This window comes from Kogia breviceps, chromosome 5, assembly GCF_026419965.1.
Source record: "Kogia breviceps isolate mKogBre1 chromosome 5, mKogBre1 haplotype 1, whole genome shotgun sequence".
NCBI lineage: Eukaryota > Metazoa > Chordata > Mammalia > Artiodactyla > Physeteridae > Kogia > Kogia breviceps.
The window spans coordinates 74,833,712-74,854,407 of record NC_081314.1 but is presented as its reverse complement, the minus strand read 5'-3'; the positions used below and the strand labels follow the sequence as shown (position 1 = coordinate 74,854,407).

The 20,696-nt window shown below is 43.3% G+C and overlaps 1 protein-coding gene across 2 annotated transcripts in view; it reads left to right on the top strand.

The window, feature by feature from the left end:
- The first annotated feature begins 12,130 nt into the window (after positions 1–12,130).
- MB21D2 (Mab-21 domain containing 2) overlaps positions 12,131–20,696 on the top strand; it is a 106,049-nt gene continuing 97,483 nt past the window's right edge. For both annotated transcript variants that reach the window (XM_067035342.1, XM_059064023.2), the window contains exon 1: positions 12,131–12,762. In XM_067035342.1, the coding sequence (XP_066891443.1) occupies positions 12,552–12,762 (211 nt within the window). In that variant the 5' untranslated portion in view covers positions 12,131–12,551. The remainder of the gene's footprint in view (positions 12,763–20,696) is intronic.

The window sequence follows — 20,696 nt, the reverse complement described above, 5'->3', positions numbered from 1 at the left end:
GGGCTGGATTTCCGCTAACCCCATTGCCACTTGGAAATTCCTGTTCCCAAAGGAATTTCTTGCTAAAGCACTTGTTGCACTCTCCCCATGTGACAGCACTTCCTCCTTTAATGATCAGCTACATGGGCAGCTTTTCCCACCCAGCTCTGTGGTGTTCTCAAGTCCTGGAAGAAACAGATGCCTCCCCCGGCTGCCACCCCCCCGCCCACCCCACAGATGGGAGCCTGACCCATCCGGAAGTGACTTTTGACTTTTCACACTCTTCCAGTTCCAATATCAAGCAAGTGAGGCTTCTTATTTTCTACCTACCTCAGCCCTGCCTTTTGTACTTTTCTGAGGCCCTCTACCCTGATGATTGTCTTTGAGAATGTACACTCTTTTCAGGGGATATTCTTCCTCTGTCTGAAGGGATGTGACCTTATCCTGAGACCAGAGTGAAAAACAATAAGCTAAACCTTGTTACAGTAGATTAATACCCACTCTTGAAGGAGAAATTTTATTTAACAAAGACCATCAGTCAGTTCGTGTGATTACCATTTATCTTCACCAAGATGCTCCACGTCTATCTCTCCACACCAGCCCTTCTGAAATACACACAGGTACCTTCCTAGACACACAGCTAACCAGGTTAGTCACGTGCTGTGGAGGGTTGAACTCTGCCCTCCAAAATGTAATCCAATAGTCTGTGAGGCTATGGTTTGCCTGTCCTACAGGATTGTTGTGGAGATTAGCAATAAGCTGATCTCATACACAATAAATCTAAAGCATTGTGTAAATTTAAAGTAATGAGATTCTAAATCTTTAGACAGTTTCGGATTCTCCCCACCCTTGGAAATAATAGGACATCATCACAAGATAAATGTCCAGTTATCCACTCAGGAAGTTGAACTTTGATCTCCCTTGAGTCGTCCACACATCTGTGAATATCCACTCCTTGGTGATGTCCGTTTATCTAATACCTTTGATCAATAACCTCATTTCTCACCAGCCTCCCTTTTACTAGCCTCTTTGATAGATTTAATTAAAGTAATGCACTTTATGGAGATATGAGACCAGACACTTGATGATGTCACTTCCTGGTTTGGCTCCTCAGCTTCCCTTTCATAAAGCAGAAAGTAGGAGGGGCAGAGGGGGAAGATAGGTCTACTTTGCTTCTGCTCAATTCACCGTGATATGAAACTGAGTAAAGACTTGCTTGGCAGATGTCTGGAATCCTCTAATTCCTATAATTCTCTTAATTTTTAAAAATGTTATACTAGTCTCAGAACCAGGCACATCGTTTTGAGTGCCATAAAACCATCAGTTTGGGGAAAAAACCCATGGCTGGTGAGGTCATTAGTAGAAAACATGAATTCCTAGGTTAGCAAAAAGATGACTGACTTTAATGCAGGGATGGGGGAGGCTGGTAGTGGAGTAAGGCACAGGCAATATTTATTTCATAGTGACTTGCTAGACCAACAGCTATTCCTTGAAATAAGGGAGGGGCTTGGGGCATGGAAACGTGATGGCTGAAAGGAACTGTAACAAGTGGAATATAAAAACACACAACTGTGAAATAACAGGAGTCCTGGGTGAACTTGACTTTCTGGTGAACATGGTGGCTCCTATATGTACTTGCTTTCTGCATACCATTCCCCTGACCATGGCAATTTAATTATAGCACAAACCAAGAAATACCCTCGACTGAGTGCTAAAAGCAATGTTTTAATTTTATGATATATAAATCCCTGACCATCTTGTTCGGGGCATTGATCCCTATATGTTCATTGAAAGCCAGGACCTAATAAATTTCTTCCACTTATCAAAGAATAACATGACTTTTTCAAATATAAGTAATTGAAATAACAAAGATAAAGCATAGTCTCCTTTCTTAGGGATGGTAAAAATCTTTTTTTTTTTTTCTTCGGTAGGCGGACCTCTCACTGTTGTGGCCTTTTCCGTTGCGGAGCACAGGCTCCAGACGTGCAGGCTCAGTGGCCATGGCTCACGGGCCCAGCCGCTCCGCGGCATGTGGGAACTTCCCGGACCGGGGCACGAACCCGTGTTCCCTGCATCGGCAGGCGGATTCTCAACCACTGTGCCACCAGGGAAGCCCTAAAAATCATTTTTGAAGCGTCAACTGTAGCTTCTGAAAGAAAATGGCACTGACTTGTATGTGAAAGTTTTCTGTGTGACTTTGGAGGAGCCTCTTGATCTCTCTGTTTCATCTGCAAATGTTTTAATAATCTTTGGAATAAGTACTTGAACAAGTACTGAGTAATCACTAGCTAAATAAAAGAGGTTTTGATGAATGCTCTATATTTCCAGCCCAACTGAACCACTCCATGTTTCTATATACATCACACATTTTCCTGACTCTACACTTTTGCTTTTGCCATTTCTTCCACTAGGAAGTCACCCTCCTGTTTTCCTTGTTCTAATTTTACCCATTCTCTAAGGACAAGGTCAACTGTCTTTTGTGTTTTCAGCTTTTCCCAGCTTCTTTACCTAAAAGTACTGTTTCTGGGCTTCCCTGGTGGCGCAGTGGTTGAGAATCCGCCTGCCGATGCAGGGAACACGGGTTCGTGCCCCGGTCCGGGAGGATCCCACATGCCGCGGAGCGGCTGGGCCCGTGAGCCATGGCCGCTGAGCCTGCGCGCCCGGAGCCTGTGCTCCGCAACGGGAGAGGCCACAACAGTGAGAGGCCCGCATATCACAAAAAAAATAAATAAATAAAATAAAATAAAATAAAAGTACTGTTTCTTCTTCCAGACCCTCAAAGTTAGCACTTGTTCTTTACCTCTCTTATAGGTGTACAGAGCTTCATATTTTTATGTATTTATTGAAGTAAATGGTTTATGCCCTTCCTTCAGAGGGCAGGGACTGTGCATGATGTTTCTCAGAACATGGAATGTGATCAGCACTTAATATATTTATAGGGTAGATGTGTGATGGTTAGTGTTATGTGTCAGGTTGGCTGGGCCATAGTACCGAATTCTTTTATCAAACACTAATCTAGTTTTGCTGAAAAAGTATTTTGTAGAAGTGGTTAATATCTATAATCAGTTGCCTTTAAGTAAAGGAGATTACCCTCAATAATGTGGATGGGCCTTATCGAATTAGTTGAAAGGTCTTAAGGACAAAAATGAAGTTTTCTAGAAGAAATTCTGCAGGATCAAGTTTTGCTTGAGTTTCCAGCCTGCCAGGCTGCCCTACAGATTTAGGACTTGCCTGCTGTACAGATTTTGAGATTGTTAGTCCTCACAATCGCATAAGCCAATTCCTTGAAATAAATCTCTTTATGTATATATACACTATTAGCTCCATTTCTCTAGAGAGCCCTGACTGATATACATAAAGAGGTTACTTGCAGCACAATGTATCCAGTTTATCATTTAAATTAAGTGACTTACAAAAAAACTCATCTATATCCGTATAGACCGTTATTCTCCAAGTAACATTTTCTACTCAACCTGGAAAACAAATTTAAGTGACTTACATGAACTGTAAGCTCCAAGGGGACACGAATTTTTGCTTTGTTCAATGCTGTATTCCCAGTGCCTGACACATAATAGAAGTTCAAGAAATACTTGCTGAAAGAATGAAGGAATAAAAAAGACAGCTTTATGGAAAGTATCACTTTTGTCTGTGTAGTAGGTTTCAACTTGCCCTTACATACTTTGGCTCTTGTGCTGACATATATGGCAGAAAAAAATCCCAGTCCTGCCATTCGGTGTGTTCCCATAGGCAGTTACATGCATTCTTTGTATCAATGCATCATCTTTTTTATCTGAATGATTAGGATTTTGATCTGGTAGAATTCTGAACTCCCTCCTACCCTTCTTTAATACCTGTGATTTGAATACATGGCTATAATATCGTTAATTTTGCATCTATTTTTGTTATCATACACATTTGAATATTATTTATTATGTGATGATTGCTATTTCTTTCATGGCTCATCATGCTATCATCAATTACTACCTGAAATTTAGAAATTTGCTCTTCTCCAAAGTACCTAAAGAAAACTTCAGCCTAGATTTCTGGGAGCAGACTTCTTTTATATCTTGGTTGTAAAGAAATAAAAAGCCTCCTTAAGGCTTTTTGCCAAAACCACAATTCCTTGTCTTCAAGCGCTTTATAAACTGGTTATAAAGGCCCATATATACATTCATCCTGCACCTGAGCTTCAGAACATCAAACCTTTGCTTCTAATTTTAGGGTCAGAAAATTATTTTATAACTGTTTTGCAGCCTCTTGTAAATACTTCCTGGGGTACTTTCTTTGGGTACCTTTGTTTCCTCTCATCTTGAAGGGAAAATTTCTAGAGTCTGAACATACCTGCTGAGCCCTGGCTGGTCCCTCAGAGCCCAGAGGCCATCTATCTGTGCCCCAGGGCCAAGCTGCTGAGTGAGTTTCCACAGCAGGCTTTGCTCTATCCTGCCCCCCAGCAGAGAATAAGAGGCTATTAGCCAAGACATGCCAAGGAGGGGTTCTCCATGCACTTACAGATTCTCCTCTCTTGATTTCAGGTTAATTCTTTTAAAGCTAGGAACCTCAACAAAATTCTTAGGACGTCCAACTATGGAGTGTCCAACTGTGCAGGAAAAGACTGGGGAAACATAAACAAACAAAATGTGCTAGAAATTGTACTGAGCACAAGATTGCTTTGCTTGTCTTTTCCTATCAGAGTCACAGTCTCAGAATGTCACAGCTGGATGACACCTTATTCTATTCATTTACACTTGAGGAAAAGGAGTTTCAGAAAAGAGGAGAGGATTTTCCTCTGATCATGGAACTAACAGCAAAATCCAGATTCGCATCTGTCTCCTGACTTCTGGCCCTTTGCTTTTATCTGAATGTATTTATCCATAATGTGTATCTATATGGCTCCACCATCCCCCGCAAAAATTCTGAGGCACAATAAGGTGCGCATAACTCACATTCGCAGGGTAGTTTAAATAGACATGATTCATCGGAAATTAACTAGAGAAAGGGGGCTGTGGGGTTTTTTCTGTTCTTTTTTATATTTCTTTCCTTTCCCCCCCCTATTTTCTTTTGTTTTTCCACTAGATGATGTAGAAGCACTGGATAATTATTTAAGAGGTTTGAGGGTTTGTTTGTTTTCCTGCTTAGAAACTACTAACAGGGAAAGTAGAATGAGAAGACATGGTCCAGAAAGTATATTTATGGTTGTGTCTGATAATGTTGTCAGAGCTGAAGGAGTGTCAGCATTTTCCTTAAATGCCCTCTCTCCAGGTTTTGCAACTTGGAATTTAAAATGAGATTTGGGCCACAGCTAAACACGCTGGGTCTTGGACAAAGGGAAACAACTCCTTCTGTTCATGTACTGTGCTGGGCATAGTTGAAGGGAAAAAAAGCCAAGGTTTTCAAATAAACTTGTTACAGTGCAGGGCTTAGAGAATCATTTTTTGACAAACTTTAGAAAACAAAACAGGCATCATTACCATTCCCTGCTCAATTTTACAGGTCCACTCAGAGAACCAGCTTCTATCATTATATGAAGTATGTAAATAAATGTGTTCAAAGAAATCCCTTTCTTTTCTTTTTACTGAGAGCTCCTCTGAATGTAAATTTGGGTGTGGAATTTGTGTTTGATGTGTGGGACAGGTGTCTATACAAAAAGAATTTCTTTGTAGGCAGTGGAATGAAATTGCCTGCTAGATTGGACAGTAGGAAAGCCAGAAACAACGAAATCCATGGATATTTTAAGCCGAGAAAAAGAAAGACACAATCCTTTATCTTGGGAATTTATGTGAAAATGGATATAAAACACCTTGTGTTCAGGGTGCAGAATATAGTTCTGTTGTGAGGTGGATCCTGACAGGAAACTAGTTCTCAGTTATTGCATTAACTGAAAAAGTATCACAGTCTTAGGTTCTCAGAGCTGAAAGGCACCTCAGGGGTCAAAGTCTAGGCTCCTTACCAACTCAGTGACCTCTTCTGGTGTGACCCTGACAGATGGGTACAGGGCTCTCTGAACACCACCCGTGATGGGGAGTTTACTAATTCAGAAGACAGCATATTCTGTGCAGAGCGGCTCACGTGGATAGAAAATGCTTCTGTATCCTGAGCTGGAGCCTGCATTTCTGTAACTGCCACCCATCTCTCCTGGTTCCATCCTCTGTAGCCACACAGGAATAATATACATTAATTTCCCCTGTGACACGCTTCATTTAATTGCTCACAGCAAACCAAACCGAACATCTCCAGTCTTCACTGATAAGGTATTGTGCACCCTCCACCCCCTCCCCCCACCCCCTCCATCAGTACCTAACCCAGCACCCAAGGTACATACAAGACAGGATATGGATTGGTGTAGCGGACCCAGAGCCTGGCCTTTTGGCAAGTTCAAGGGCTAGATGGGGATAGTGCAGTGTCCAGGGATTGCTAAGAGGGGTCCCACAGTTTCCCCAGAACAGTGGATGAGGTTAAGTTATTTGTAAAGAAATAGGATTTCTAGGGCAATTATTCCATTTGCTTTTTTTTTGCCTGATGTGTGGAGGTCAAGTAGACTTAAGTTTCCCCAAAAGAAGAACATATTGAATATTTAGACTTAATTTTTTGTAAGTTATTTTGTCATAAAATTTATTCAACAAAGAGCCTTCGCTCACACTTTAAAAGACAGAGAAGAAAAGGTTTGTTTTGTTTGCCATGATGGAACTTGAGCTTTGGGAGCCTGTTTGTGTATGCGAAATGCTAGGTAAAGTGTAAAGCTTTCAAAAGCATAAGAGATGGTTGGTGTTTTTCTGGAGGCTCGGTGGTTGCTGATAACAGACCCAGGGAGGTCTGATGGAAAGAACCTGGGTCTAAACCAAAGACCTGAGTTTGGGGCCTGAGCCAGCCACATGGTTCATTCATTTACTTTCTCCTTTATCAAACTTGTATTGAACACTTACTGTGTGCCAAACACATTGGTGATCAAGAGAGACACAGTCTCTGCCCACATAGAATGTACACTTCTGTGAGGGAGACAGACAAGTTATGAGGCAGCTACAACAAAGTGATACAGTCAAAGGCAGAGTCTATAAGGAGTCTCCAGGACCTACACGGGTGTGGGGAGGGGGCGGAAGAGGTTCAGGAAAAGCCCTTAGCAGATGAGGGCTAAATAGATAGGTGACAGACAACAATTAGTCAGGTGACTTCACAAACATCACCATCTCTCTGAGCCTCAGTTTCTTATCTCTAAAATTGGAATAATAATCAAATCCTGCCCAACCTGCTTTATTCAGTAGGAGGTTGTGAGGATAAACATATTTATGTGATAAGTTCCTTGAACCGCAAAGTGTTCCATCATTGGAAGGAAGACAATTGTTAATAATTGTTATCAGATATTGTTATCTCCCATCCTAGAGTCCATTTTCTTCTTTCCACAGGTACAGATTTGGCTTCCTGGGGCAGAGAATAAAAGGACAGATTTGGGTGATTTATATGCAGTTTCTGCACAGCTAGACCACCCAGGCCTCCAGGGCTATTAGGGCACAGGGTTCAAGGAGAGGGTGAAACGAGTCCCCATGAACCATGTGAGTGTCAGAGGGGTGGGGCTTCACTCTGGGGTCACCTTGTTAGAACTGAATAAACTAAGTCATGACTTATCCACCCTGCTCTGGGGACCTCACTAACAATTCACTGGCCTAATCTTATAAGAGGTAAAATTAGCAATTTATCCCAGATGGGGTCATAGGCACCTGAATGACTTTGTGAGATACCCAGGAAATTCAGCTCTAGTCCTGATTACTACCTATTAGTGGCAAAAAGCTGTAGCTAAGTAATTCCAAATGTCAGCAATTCCTGATATATCGAAATTTAAACTTTCAAGATCAGTGAGTCCATTTTGCCCAAGGGCCACTCTCCTCTTGTTTTTTTACGAATCTGGTTCAATTTCCTAGCATTTTCCACACCCCCTCTGGTGGTCTGGAAACACAAGAAATATTTACTAAATTTGAAGTTAGTTTGAGAAATAGAACAGCACTGCCTCTACTATATAGGCAAGCCTCTCCTTTTCTGTGTCCCAGTTCTCCTATCTCAAAGTGAAGGTGCTGGATGGAATTTATCCCCCAAGTCCCTTCTGCTGTCAACATTCCACATGTCTGTGGTGTTTGCCTCTCTTTTTCCTGCCTACATTTTCAAATCATAAGAAGCTCAGGCTACCTCCGCTGGTTAGACTTTTATTGAAAATGGAACTGCCCAAGAAGGCCAGATCTTGTAGCCTGGGCTGCTCTCAGACCAGAGAATCTTTGTTTAAAATTATATTTTGTTAATCCATCATGTGGGTGTGGAGCTTGCTATTTTTACTGCATGGGCTGCACAGACCAGTTATTCATGGCTGAGAGTTTGAGAGCCATATTTGAAAACAAACAGCCCAGAAAAGCAAGTAGAAGGCTTCTCTCACAAGCTCATACAATTTGGGTGTGGGAAAGTAAGGGGCCAAGTTCTGCCTCTAAGTGGGACAGCAGTCTGGAAAGGCAGTGAGTTTCTTTGGTCTGTTTGATGCCACACAAGCAAGTAAAGGAATGACCTATCTTAGTGCTTATTTAGATGGTACACTCCATTGACCTTTCCTGAGTCATCTGTCAAAAACTCTAGAAACCTGGACTTTTATTACAGGTCCGAGACACTCTTTAGTATCTTCTAATAATTTTCTCTTTCTCTTTCTCTTCACCTTCCTCTCCATTTCCCTTCCTTCTCTTAGGCCATATAACATACACAGGGAAAAATAAAAGGCACACAAATAGAAACATTTCATTAAACTTAAGCAGAAATACATACATTTATAAGAACTCCAGTGATTGTTGGGAAACCATAGATAGCTTGCATTGAGATATTTAATTGTAGCAAGAATCAACTAAATGTTGACTTCCTGGACTTTGAGAGATGGTATTAATTTGTTCATTCATTCATTCATTCATTCAAACACATTAATAAAGGTCATAAGATGAGCCAGGAAATGTATTAAATGTGGTGTTTACAAAGGTGAAGAGACAGCACTCCCCCTTGAGGAGTTCACAGTCTACTAGGTTAAAAAGTCTCCCAAAAGGGGAGCCTCACTATGAGAACTGTCCCGTGACTGGTCATTGGCTCTGTTACTACATTAATTTGGAAGGATGTTAGATGGAAGCTGGCCATGTAAAGTGGTCTGGACCTTCTGAGAGCTTTCATTCTGCTATACAGCCTAATGAGAGGAGGCTACCCAGTCAGTGATTTTTTTTTTTTGTGGGGGGGGGGGAGTTTCTTACAGCTTAAGTAATTCCAATTTGGTGGATGAACCAATCTTTGGCAAAAACAAGATACTTCAAAAGAGATCTTTTCGTTTGGTTCTGTGGATTGTGAAGGACATCTAAATCTTTTAAAACTAATTATTTTAAATTAGAAGAGTAATACAAGCACATGTAAAGAATTGTAGAAAGGCAGTAATACAAAATAATCAGTCACTCATAGGTAATCACTGTTGAAAGTTTCTCTCTTTAACTCTTATCATAGTTACCATTAGAACTTCTACCTATTGATTTATCAACTTTGGGTAACATCTATTGACTCCTCACTATGGGATATGAAGTATTAAGTGCAATTGCAATATCATTCATGTGCCATCTTCCACAACATTCTCAGTTTTTGTTAGTTATATTTAATTATTACGAAGAATATCTTTGTAATTTTAATACCTCTACTTCTTGATTCATTGAAATTAGACTTCTATTTATTTCCTGCTATGTTTGGTTTTCCTGTTTTGTTTTATGATTATGATGTTTTCTGTATTTAGTTTGTAATTTGATTTAAAATAATTTAAAACCAAAAAAAAAAAAAGTCTCCCCAAAGAGCAATTCAGGAAATTACGGTCTGATCCTCTTTCCCTATTTTGCCAATCGGACAAGGGATATTTATATCATCTTATCAGAGTTGTATAAGAGCATATAAAAGGTATTTAGTTTACTATTCAGGACATTCTCCAAATATATAGACTCACTGAAGGTCAGTGATTCATAGAATTCACATCTGGCTGATGGAAAGTAAACAGAAAATGTAGAAGAACAGAGAGACCATTTGTTGACTCCCTCATTCAAAACATCCAAAACCCAGGGCTGAGGCACAATAAGGCACAATTCCTGCTAACTACTTGTTTTATCTCTATGAATATAAGTATCACAAGGGAGGAGCATTGCCTCATTCACATTTTTGGAAATTAACCAAGAAAAAGTGTCTTGACTTTTCTGCCTGAATTCTTTCCAACTGTATTAGGTTGGAGGTTGTTGCTTGCATGGGTGAACTAGGATCATTCTGATCTATGAAATGACTGTGCCTCAGCCAGCTGTCTCACAGATGCCTACCACTGATCATGAGAGAAGCACTGACAGATGGGAGTGGATGGATGTGTTGGAGTTCCGACCACTTACATAGCTTATCCCAAAGCCCAAGTAATGGTAATACCCTCTCAGATGAGAAGTCAGGGCAGCATAGCAGACCTGCAAAAGCCAGAGTTTTAAGTAGCTCCCTCGTCAGTTCACCAGCGTTCATGTGGACATGTATCCTCCCTCTTTAATATGCAGTAGGTAGGAAATCTTGTTTCAAAGAGAAGGAAACCAAAAGCAAAAGAAATTAACTGGTTATGCCAAAGTTCTTCACTCATCACTTGGTTCAATAAACATTGAGGACCTTCCTGCGGGGACAAATCTGAAGATGAGTAAGATGTAGTTCTTATCCTAGGGAAGCTCATAGTTTGAAACTTGCATTAACAATGATAAAGTAGGGTCAAAATTCATCAAAGGCATTTGAAAGTTTCTGAAAGGGTGCAGTGGAGGTTCTAAGGAGGAAAATGTTGCCATCAGCTTGGGGGAGGGTCTTAGGGAAGGCTTTCGAAAAAGGCGTGTTATGGAATTGGCTTTGGTATAAAGTTGGGAAGGGAGTAAAGAGGAGAAAAATCCAGGAGGATGTCAATACCCAGATCTGTGTTTTGTAAAAATCACCATGGCAACAATGTGGATAGGTTGGAAAGAGGAAAGAGTTAAGTTTATAACAACAATAGTAGCAGCTAACATTTAATTAAATATTTATTATATCAGGCATTGCACTTAGTGCTTGACCCACTTTATTTAATGTAATCCTTGAAACAACATATGAGACAGGAATTATCATCTCCATTTTATAGGGAAAGGCATAACAGAGCCTGGACGAAAAAAAGAGTTTGTATTATTGGCCATGAGAACCCAGGTAAGAAAAAGCTTTTATCTTATATCAGGGACTGTGGGATAGAGATGAGTTGGATTTTGGAGAATTAGGGAGGAAGATAACCTTTTTTTCTAAGAACAAATAGGTCTCCTTAGTGTCTGAGTCAAAAACCTCATAAACACTGAAAACACCTCTGAGATCCTATTCTGTCTAAAGGACCATGACTTAGTAGAATCTGTCTTGTCAAGTGAGTGTGACTCCATCTCAGGAACCATGTCCTTTGGCTTATCCCTGTCAACTGAGATTCTGGCACTCTGCCTGGCAAATAGTGGATGCTCAAATTGTATTTGCTGTATGAGAGAATTTTCACCTGTCATTCAACATTCATTGGAACCTGGGGCAATTCATTGTTCTTCCCCCTCCCCCACACCTACACTTGAGTTTTCCTATCTTTATATTGGAGGGGGCTGAACCGCATTAAGTCATTGTATGTTAAGTTTAATAGGCTGTTATCCAGGAAAAATTAATTACCTCTGGCAAAGGTTGGGATACTTTAGTGGCTAATGGGCGTGTTTATACGGGACGGGGTGTGGTGTGCACTCTTTTTTTTTTGACACGCTTAATCATATCATATTTAGCAATCTGTGCAGAAACGGCAGAAGATTGGTTTATATTCCTTAAGGCAGGTTCCTTCACCACCTAAAGGCGTTGGAGTTCTAGAGATGGAAACGCTCCCATAGGGATGCCCTCGCCCAGGACACCGCCCTTAAAATCAGACAGAGGAAGGCTCCCTTATGAACGCGCTTGGCAAGCCCTGCCCCCAAAAGGGGTGGAGGTAGAGAAAGAATACGTCTACACCTCTCTCGTCTGCCCGAGTACAGATTGGCAAGTGGCTTAGGCGCGCAGACCTCTGTCATTTATTTATTTATCTTTCCACTGGGTGCGCTGTCCCTTTAAATGGGGGACGCTGGTGCTGGCTCCGTAACACCGGAGCCGGCAGCTTGTTGATTTCAGAGCTGGTGAATTTCACATTGTTTCCACTTCACTTTCCTCGCCCGGGGTAGGCTCGGGTTGGCTCCACAACCGCTACCGCAGTTGCCAGCTAGGTCCAGGGGAGTGCAGAGACCTGCAGCATCTGGGCCGGCGTGGGGCCGCAGGGAAGGGTGTCGGGGCCACACACGCACTCTCGCTGCAGTCCAGATCCTTCTGAAGCCCGGACGCCCGGAGCGCACCGAGCCGGAACCGCTCGCCTAGACTCCCGCCCGCCAGCCCGCCCACGGGCCGGGGTCACAGCCAGGGAGCCGGCGAGGGGAGGAGGCCCAGGGGGGCTGGGGGGGGCGGGGGTGGGTGCTGCCGCCGCCGCGGAGCTGCTACTCGGCGCGTTTTGTATGAAGATGGCGGCTCCCACCGCCAGCAAGGCAGCCTCCCTGGGCTGTAACAACAAGCCTGCGTTCCCGGAGCTGGATTTCAGGTCGGGAGCTCGGGTGGAGGAATTGAACAAACTCATACAAGAATTCACGAAGCACGACCAGCGGGAATATGACGACCAGAGAGCACTGGAGATTCACACAGCCAAGGATTTCATCTTTTCCATGCTGGGTAAGGAGGAAAAAGAGGGAGGTGTGTGTGTGTGTGTGTGTGTGTGTGTGTGTGTGTGTGTGTGTGTGTGTGTGAGAGAGAGAGAGAGAGAGAGAGAGAGAGAGAGATGGGAAGCGGGGTAAAGAACCCATTCCCCCTTCTCGCGCGCTCTTTCCTTCTTGATTTTCTTCCCGGAGCCGCCGGGTGCCTGGGGTATAACCCATCTCTGTTCCGCCTCTTCCCTTCTTTCTCCGCGGCAACCTGAGCTGCCTTCCCTCTCCTCCCTACTATACTTTGTGTCGGGTCCCTTTTCCACCCCAGTTCGCTGGCTCTTTTGTTAATTTCTCACCGACTGGGGGCTGGAAGGCAGGTGAAGTGTTCGTGGTGAAACGTCTCACTGTTTGGGGGAAGCCCCTGGAAGACGCGCGGTCCAGGTGAGAACCCGCTGCGCCTGTCAATTAAGGGATTTGTCTCCGGAGACACGGACCAGCTCCTTCCCAACGCCGAGTCTCGGGTCCTCTCCAGAGCTCGGGGCGCGGAGACAGCTTGGGGCTCTGGCTCGGCGCCCGAGCGACAAGTTGCTCTCTAGTCTCTCTTGCGGCGCGGCGCTGTCAAGCCGGGCCCCCGGTGGCCAAACTTGTTGGGTGTTCCCTGGTAACCCGCTCAAGTAGGCTGGGCGCAGGGAGTTCCTGCAACTTTGATTTGCAAATAGATTTCCCACTGAAGCGGTCGGAAGCATTTCCGGTGCTTCTCCGGGCTTCTTGCTGAGCTCGGAATTCCTAATTCCCAGCTCGAAAATGACCACGCTCAGAGCTCTGACCCCGAGGAGCGCCAGCCCCTTCCTCTTTGTGTGCTGTCTATGCACGGGCCGAGAGAGCTGTCCTGGGTTTCGAACCCCGGCGACGTCCGGGTTTAGAATAATGCTGCCCCTCCCACCCCCCAGCCTGGCACCTAAAGGTCCTTAAAAGATTGTTTAATGTTGTGTAAAGGAAAATAATTGAGTCAGGCTGGGGAGACCGAACCCCTCCCCAGGTGTCCTGTAGTTCGGATTAGTGCTGTGAGTGTCCGCTGCTGGGAGCCTCCCGCGTAGCTTGCGGCGCCGCCAGTGCAACTCTGGCTGCATGCAGTACGTGGCCTGGCTGTGAAACACTCCGCAGAACTGGGGCTCCAGTGTAGCGCTGCCCTACCGCGTGTCTCTGTGCGTTCGACAAATACATTCTCAGGCAATTTTCCAGGTAGTGGGAAATTTAATTGAAAAAGGTCTTGGACCACAAAGGAAGACTGAGCTTTTGCCTTCCTCCTGCCGTCTACTTGGATTTCAGCCGGCTGTCTGCTGTCCTTGCTGGTTCTATCGTCGGGTATTACCTCTCGGTTTGCTTCCTCCCCACAGCCCAGTTTGGGGGTAATACAAATTGAACGTGTGCCGGCGGTGGGTAGTAACGCTTTGGGAAGTTGGATGAAGCATGTTAAAACTTGGGGCTGGATTTTACTTTTTGCTCCACACTCCCCAAGTGTATCCTAGTTGTGTATGGGGTTGAAAAGCTCTCCGTTGAGAGATTCGACCATTCAACTAATATTCAGATGAATTAAATGTGGGGTGGGTGTGTGTGCGTGCGCGCGCGCGCGTGTGCGCGTGTGTGTTTAAATAACTCCATAACCTTGCGATGGGAAGCTTACAAGCTTACAAAGCTTTCCGATCTGAAAACCAGCACAGTGATTGTCAGAAGGGTGAAGATATACAGAGAAGGCTCAGGGCAGTTATTTAAGTTGCTTAATCATGGCCTTTCTCTTTGACGTATATAGTGGAAGTCTGCCATTGTGTTGTTATAGCGCCGGCCTCAATTCCAATGTCTCCTGTCCTAGGTCGTTCACTAGGAAAAGGTGCTGGGTCACCATCAGTCAGGATAGTCACGGAACAGAAAATGGGAGGCTGTTGGGAGGGGTAAGTTTAAGTGCCCAACTCATGAGGAAATCCTGTGCTAACCCCACTGCTGGATACACTGATTTCTCAAAGCCTTTACGAAGGGTGAATTATTTAATTTATTTTGTGTTTAATGTCATGAGTGGCATGGTGTTGACAGGTAAACGAAATTCCCTTTTATTCCTTTTTACCCAGTTGATCTTGCAAGAGAAGTCTTTCTTGCCCCCTGGGAATTTGATGTTTCCACCTGCGGGAGAGAGAAAATTCAGGAGAATGTTGTTTAAGCCTCTTGCCCCTCTGGACACTAGAAGGCAGATGGCGAAATGAGCTTGCCTGTGTGTGGTGCTGCATTCATTTGTGAGTTGCTTGCTTTCTTTTAATGAGGTGCTGGTTGCTCTAGACAAGTGAAGGTTTGGCGACAGCAAGAGTCCCTGTGTGGATTTACTTTTCCTAAAGCGGATTTTCGCTTGGCTTGAAAAAACAAAATCTCTTTTTGTGCACTTTGTTTCACTTGCCACAGTCCACAGTCTTTCATGAATATGCGAATGATGTGTCTTAATGACCCTCAGCTTGTTAAGGTGTTAACAGGGGTGGCAGCAGGCCCTTATTTCTGGGAGTTTTTTGGGGGTGGGTGTGAGTCTTCTTGGCTTTGTTCTGCTTCTGTCTGAGCGGCACCTGAGAATTGTCAGCAGCCTAAAAACATTATCCCCTCACAGAGAACGAAATGGCAGAGGAGTTTAGTGCAAACCTCTTTAATGGAGCTGTGGATAATGCTACCTCTGTTTATAGGCAGCTGGCAGGGGCAGCCACTTTCTCTATGAGATCGTTAGCCTGGACTAAAGCCCCCTGCCCACCGGCTTCCCAGATCCTTTTTGTTTTATCGAGATTGGAGGCAACTTTACGCAGAAGGGCAAAGTTGCTGTAGGCCGTTGTCATAAACAATGACCTGTCAGCACCTGGAAACTTCACTGTCCTATCAAAGCAGGGGTCTGCATAGGCTGTGGAGTTGATCTGAGCCTGCTACTGGTCACCCAGCTGTCCAGGGTCTGTCCTGACCACCTCTGCTTGTCTGGAGATTCTGATTCCTTTGGAGGCAGGTATTTGTGGGAGTCATCTAGACTCACTATTTATTTCTCTACACCTTGGTCTTTTAGGAGCATGATTGCTGTTATTATCTAGCTAATATGTGAGAGCCCAGATTGTGGGAGAGGCTGGCAGTGCATAATAAACACCATTTATCAAAATTCAGGGAAATTGCCAGAGTTCATTAATATTTTAATAATATTTGGTATTTGCATAATGTCTCTGCCAACTCTTTTATTACCTTCATTCCCTGGTGAGGTCGAATGAAGACTGGTTGTGTCCCCATTGAACAGATGCAGAACAGGGGTTATGAAGAAGCTAGAAGAGCCAGGAAGAAGTAAGAAGTCGCTTTCCCTTCAGTCCAAATGGTTGGTACCATGGTGTGGTCATTAGAGTGGTTATCACTTACTGACTGCCTTCTCTGTGCCAGGAACTTCACACAACCTTAGGAGTGGTATTGCTTTCCCATTACCCAGATGAGGATATTGAAATTTACTAGGGTTAAGAATCATCCAGGGTCCCATGGCTAATAAATGGAAGAGATGTTGCTAAAACTCTCTTGCCGATTCTAAGTCTTTTTCTTTCTTTTTTTTTTTTTTTTTTGTGGTATGCGGGCCTCTCACTCTTGTGGCCTCCCCCGTTGCGGGGCACAGGCTCCGAACGCGCAGGCTCAGCGGCCATGGCTCATGGGCCCAGCCGCTCCGCGGCACGCGGGATCCTCCCGGACCGGGGCACGAACCCGCATCCCCTGCATCGGCAGGCGGACTCCCAAACACTGCGCCACCAGGGAAGCCCCTAAGTCTTTTTCTATCAAGAATTGATGTATTAAATCCATAGGGGAAGGGCTTTGTTTAAAAGAAAAATATTGTCTCTTCTTTCAGAAATTTGTTTCTGATTTCAGCTGTATTAGGGTAATCCAATCAGCATTTGACATGAGTTCTGGAGCCGTCTGAGTTGGAGTATTTTATTCAGTAGAAAGATCATTCGTTTGAATTTCAGGTTAAGAAACTGATGGTCATTAGAATAAAATGTTAAAATCTATAGTTCCTGTCTCAGTCTGCCACTTGCTGGCTAGGTGGTCTTAGTTTTTTCAACCATTAAACACAGATAATAGTATTTTCATCTGTTAAACATGGAATAATAGTAATGCACTGTTTCAGAATTATGTGTGTGAATATGAAGTTATTTTGTAAACTGAAAAGGAATGTATACGTGATTTTATTATTTATTTAAAGAAATGGGCATTGTTAGAAAATCTAGTAAACTTACACTGGAATTATTTCTGCAGCTTCCTATCAGAAAGACTATAGAGTATGATTAGAGGTGACCTAGGAGAATATAGGCTCTGGCTGGAGAGGGCATGATTAATTCCAACCCACATTGCCATTTGTTAAGTTCACACTGTATGCTGGCCCTTGTGCTAGCTACTTTGCATAAATATATTCATGTAATTTTCTTCCAGAAACTTTTTAAGGATAAATACCTTCATGCCTGTTTTAGAGGTGTGAAGTAGGTGGTATTAATCCCCCTTTAAAGATGAAACACTCAGGCTCAAAGAGGTCGAGTACTTATGCCAAGATCATACGGAGTTTGAGTTTGAACCCAAGTATTCCTGACTTGAAAGCTCATGTTCCTTCCACTGTATTGGCAATCAGTTTCTATCGCTCTTGGGCCAGACAACCGAAAAGGGCGCCACCCCGTGGGGAATGCTATACTCAGTACCCTGCTTAGCCTGCAGGAGCAGAGATGGTCTCTTTTGGCCTTTCTTACTTTCATGCGTTCAACAAATATTTACTGAATGTTATACTGTTTGCCAAGCAGTATGCAGGGTCCTAAGGATAAAATAATGAGCAAAAACTTTAATTCATATGGGCCTGTGGAGGCCCCTCCCTCTTCTGCTTTGCCCATCAACTTTAAGAGAATAGCTTGCTGACTCTTGTCTCCTTTCAGGCCCATGGCTGTGGTGTTTCTGAGTGCTGTGGGAACTACCATATTTTTAGGTACTTTCTATATCTACAGAGGAGGCCGTTTTGAAGCCCTGTCTTTCGAGTGTTTGAATGTCACTTTTCCTTAATGAATTCATCCAGCAATCTTTACTGAGGGAATTTATTGTGAATCTTTGCTTTGTGGGCCTCCAAGTCTTGGTACGTTCCTTAGTGTGCTAGTCACTAATGTGCTGTGGTATCTGTATAATGGACGTCATCTTTGAAGTCTGTTCCAGCTCTGAAAACATTACGCATCTGGGGCAGGGAAGTCCCTCTGAACATTTATTTTTGCTTCTGGTTTGAGTTGGTTTCAATTCTCCCTCCATGGTTCTGGGTGTTTGCTGCCCTTCATGACAGAAGAGCCCTGGAACCATCGATGATCCCTGGTCTTCCTATGATGCCTTGTTGGGCCACCCATTGGATAATGCATTGCTTGTGATGAAATAGTAGAGTCTCATGTCAAACTAGGAATTTGTCCTTGAATGTTAACTCTTTAGATTCTCCTGGAGCTTTTTAACAATTTGGAATCTCTGGTCCTGTTTTAGACCTATTGAATCTGAATCCCTAGAGATCCCCAAACTGGCGGCTCAGCACTCTGATGTTCTGTCCCGTGTTAGGCCTGATGTTTTTCATTCCCTGTCCAGTAGAGCTGCTTGTGCACACGATGAGCTGATCCCAGTTGACTTTTGAGACTAGAACTGGGCTGCTGTGTCTAATGAGCAGATATGTCTGCCAGCTTTGGTAAAGCTGGAGTCCTTCCCCCTGGGACAGAGACAGGGAGGCATAGTGATTGAGATGATTATTAGAATGATTCCTCTGTGTCAGAGGTTGTAATAGGGTTTCACATCATTGGATCTTTTCCCAAGGACACCATAACCCTTTGAAGTAAAGAAGTATGGAGAACTCTAGGATTAGAAAAATTCAGGAATTTGTCCAAGTTTACTCGCAAGTAAGTAGTGTAGCTGGGACTTAACCAAGATCAGGCTGATGCAAAACCCTTGCTTTCAACAGTGATACTATTCTGCCTTCTAGAGGGGCAGGAGAACTGGATTCTAGCCCCAACTCCTCCAGTTAACTTGCTCTGTGATGTTGGGCAAGTCACTTAACAGACTCTGAGTCTCAGAGTCTGAGTATGTAAGTTGGGGCAAATAATTATACCTACCTCCTGTATTCAGATGCATTCAGTTCTGAAGATGAAGGTACAAAAGTACATTTCTGAGTTCTAGTAAAGCTCTATTTTGTACTGTGTGGAATGTGTGTTACCCTAAGTCACCTAACCTTTTTTGGGCCTTTTTTGGGCCCACTTTCCAATTGTAGAACATACAAAGAAGAAAGTAAATCACCTCCAAATTCTAATTACTGTTAATATTTGATGTACATTTTTTCTGGATGTCTGTTTATAAGACACGCTTACGCCCACTCATACTTACATGCATACAGTTTTACATACATAATCCTATTGGGTATGTGGTGTTTTGTTTTTTTTTTTTTAGTAAATATATCAATGTGCTGTCATCTGCTACACTTTTGGAAAGGAGCTATAACCTGTGTTAAGATGTTTTTTTGCTTCTTTCATTCATCTTTTATTTCAAAAGAAGATTCTGTTCTGGAACTTAGAGCACATTCTGTGGTTTAATGATTGGGGAATGAAGAACGTTCTTGGTGACTTCTGAGGGTTTGGCCTGCCTTTCAATACCATTTCCTATTTGTGTCTTTGCATGTTTTACATGGTCTCATAACATTACCCGAATTTCTCACTTTCTTCTTTTGCTTGGGCTGTTTTCTCAATCAGGATTTCTTAACCTGGGTCCATGGAAACAAAAACTTGGAATCTGTGAAATTGATTGGGGAAAAATTACCTCTATTTTTATTGACCGCGAATTGCAATATTGCATTTCCTTTCATTATAAAAGTAGGTAACAGGGGCTTCCCTGGTGGCACAGTGGTTGAGAGTCCGCCTGCCGATGCTGGGGACACGGGTTCGTGCCCCAGTCCTGGAAGATCCCACATGCCGCGGAGCGGCCGGGCCCGTGAGCCATGGCCGCTGACCCTGCGCGTCCAGAGCCTGTGCTCCGCAACGGGAGAGGCCACAACAGTGACAGGCCTGCATATCGCAAAAAAAAAAAAAAAAAAAAAAAAAAAAAAAAGTAGGTAACAAACCATAGTAGTATTAGCAGTACCTCTGTTTTTTGCTTTTGTTGCCAATAGAAATCACAGATATTTTCACTTCACATTACAGATATTACAGACGTCTCAAAAAGCCATTCACTGCTGCTTTGAAATTATGGTAGATGTTAGACTTGCTGCTAGATTTTATTGACTACGTTAATAAAGAACCACATATGGTACTCTATCACAAATTTGTTTTTTAACTGCATTTTGTGTTTTAATACCAATTTTCTTTGAAGTCCTACGTAATCTTATCATTCATTTAAGTATACTTGTCGTTTTTGCAGGGGTCGCCAGGCTTTTCCAGCCTGTCAAGACATCTGTGTCACAGAAGCAGTTAAGAGGCTCAGCATTCTGACATCTCATCTCTGCTTTGTTTTCTTCTCCCAGCTCAAATGCCACTTGACTCATGAAGCTTTCCTATATCTCTCCAAGGAGAAAAGAAATTTCCCTTCCCTCTGTGTTCTCCTAATACCTGGTCCCCTTTCATAGCCCTTACCACATGTTCCCCATGCTGTAGGCTAAATAATCCCTGCTCATTTACCTTTGCAGCGCCCAGTGGGCTTACGTAAACAGTAGGTGCCAACAGAATGACTTCATGCATTTTAAAAGAGCCTTTCTGTGCATAGCTTCTTATTTCAGACTCTATTTAAGGCATGAGCGCTTTCTGACATTGTCTCTTTGTGGTTGCTCCCCTCATTAAGCCATATTCCGTCATCTTCTCTGGAGTCAAGAAAATCTTGATCTGATCTCCTCATGTGGTAGGGGAGTTTTTTCCTAGATTCCAGTAATAACAT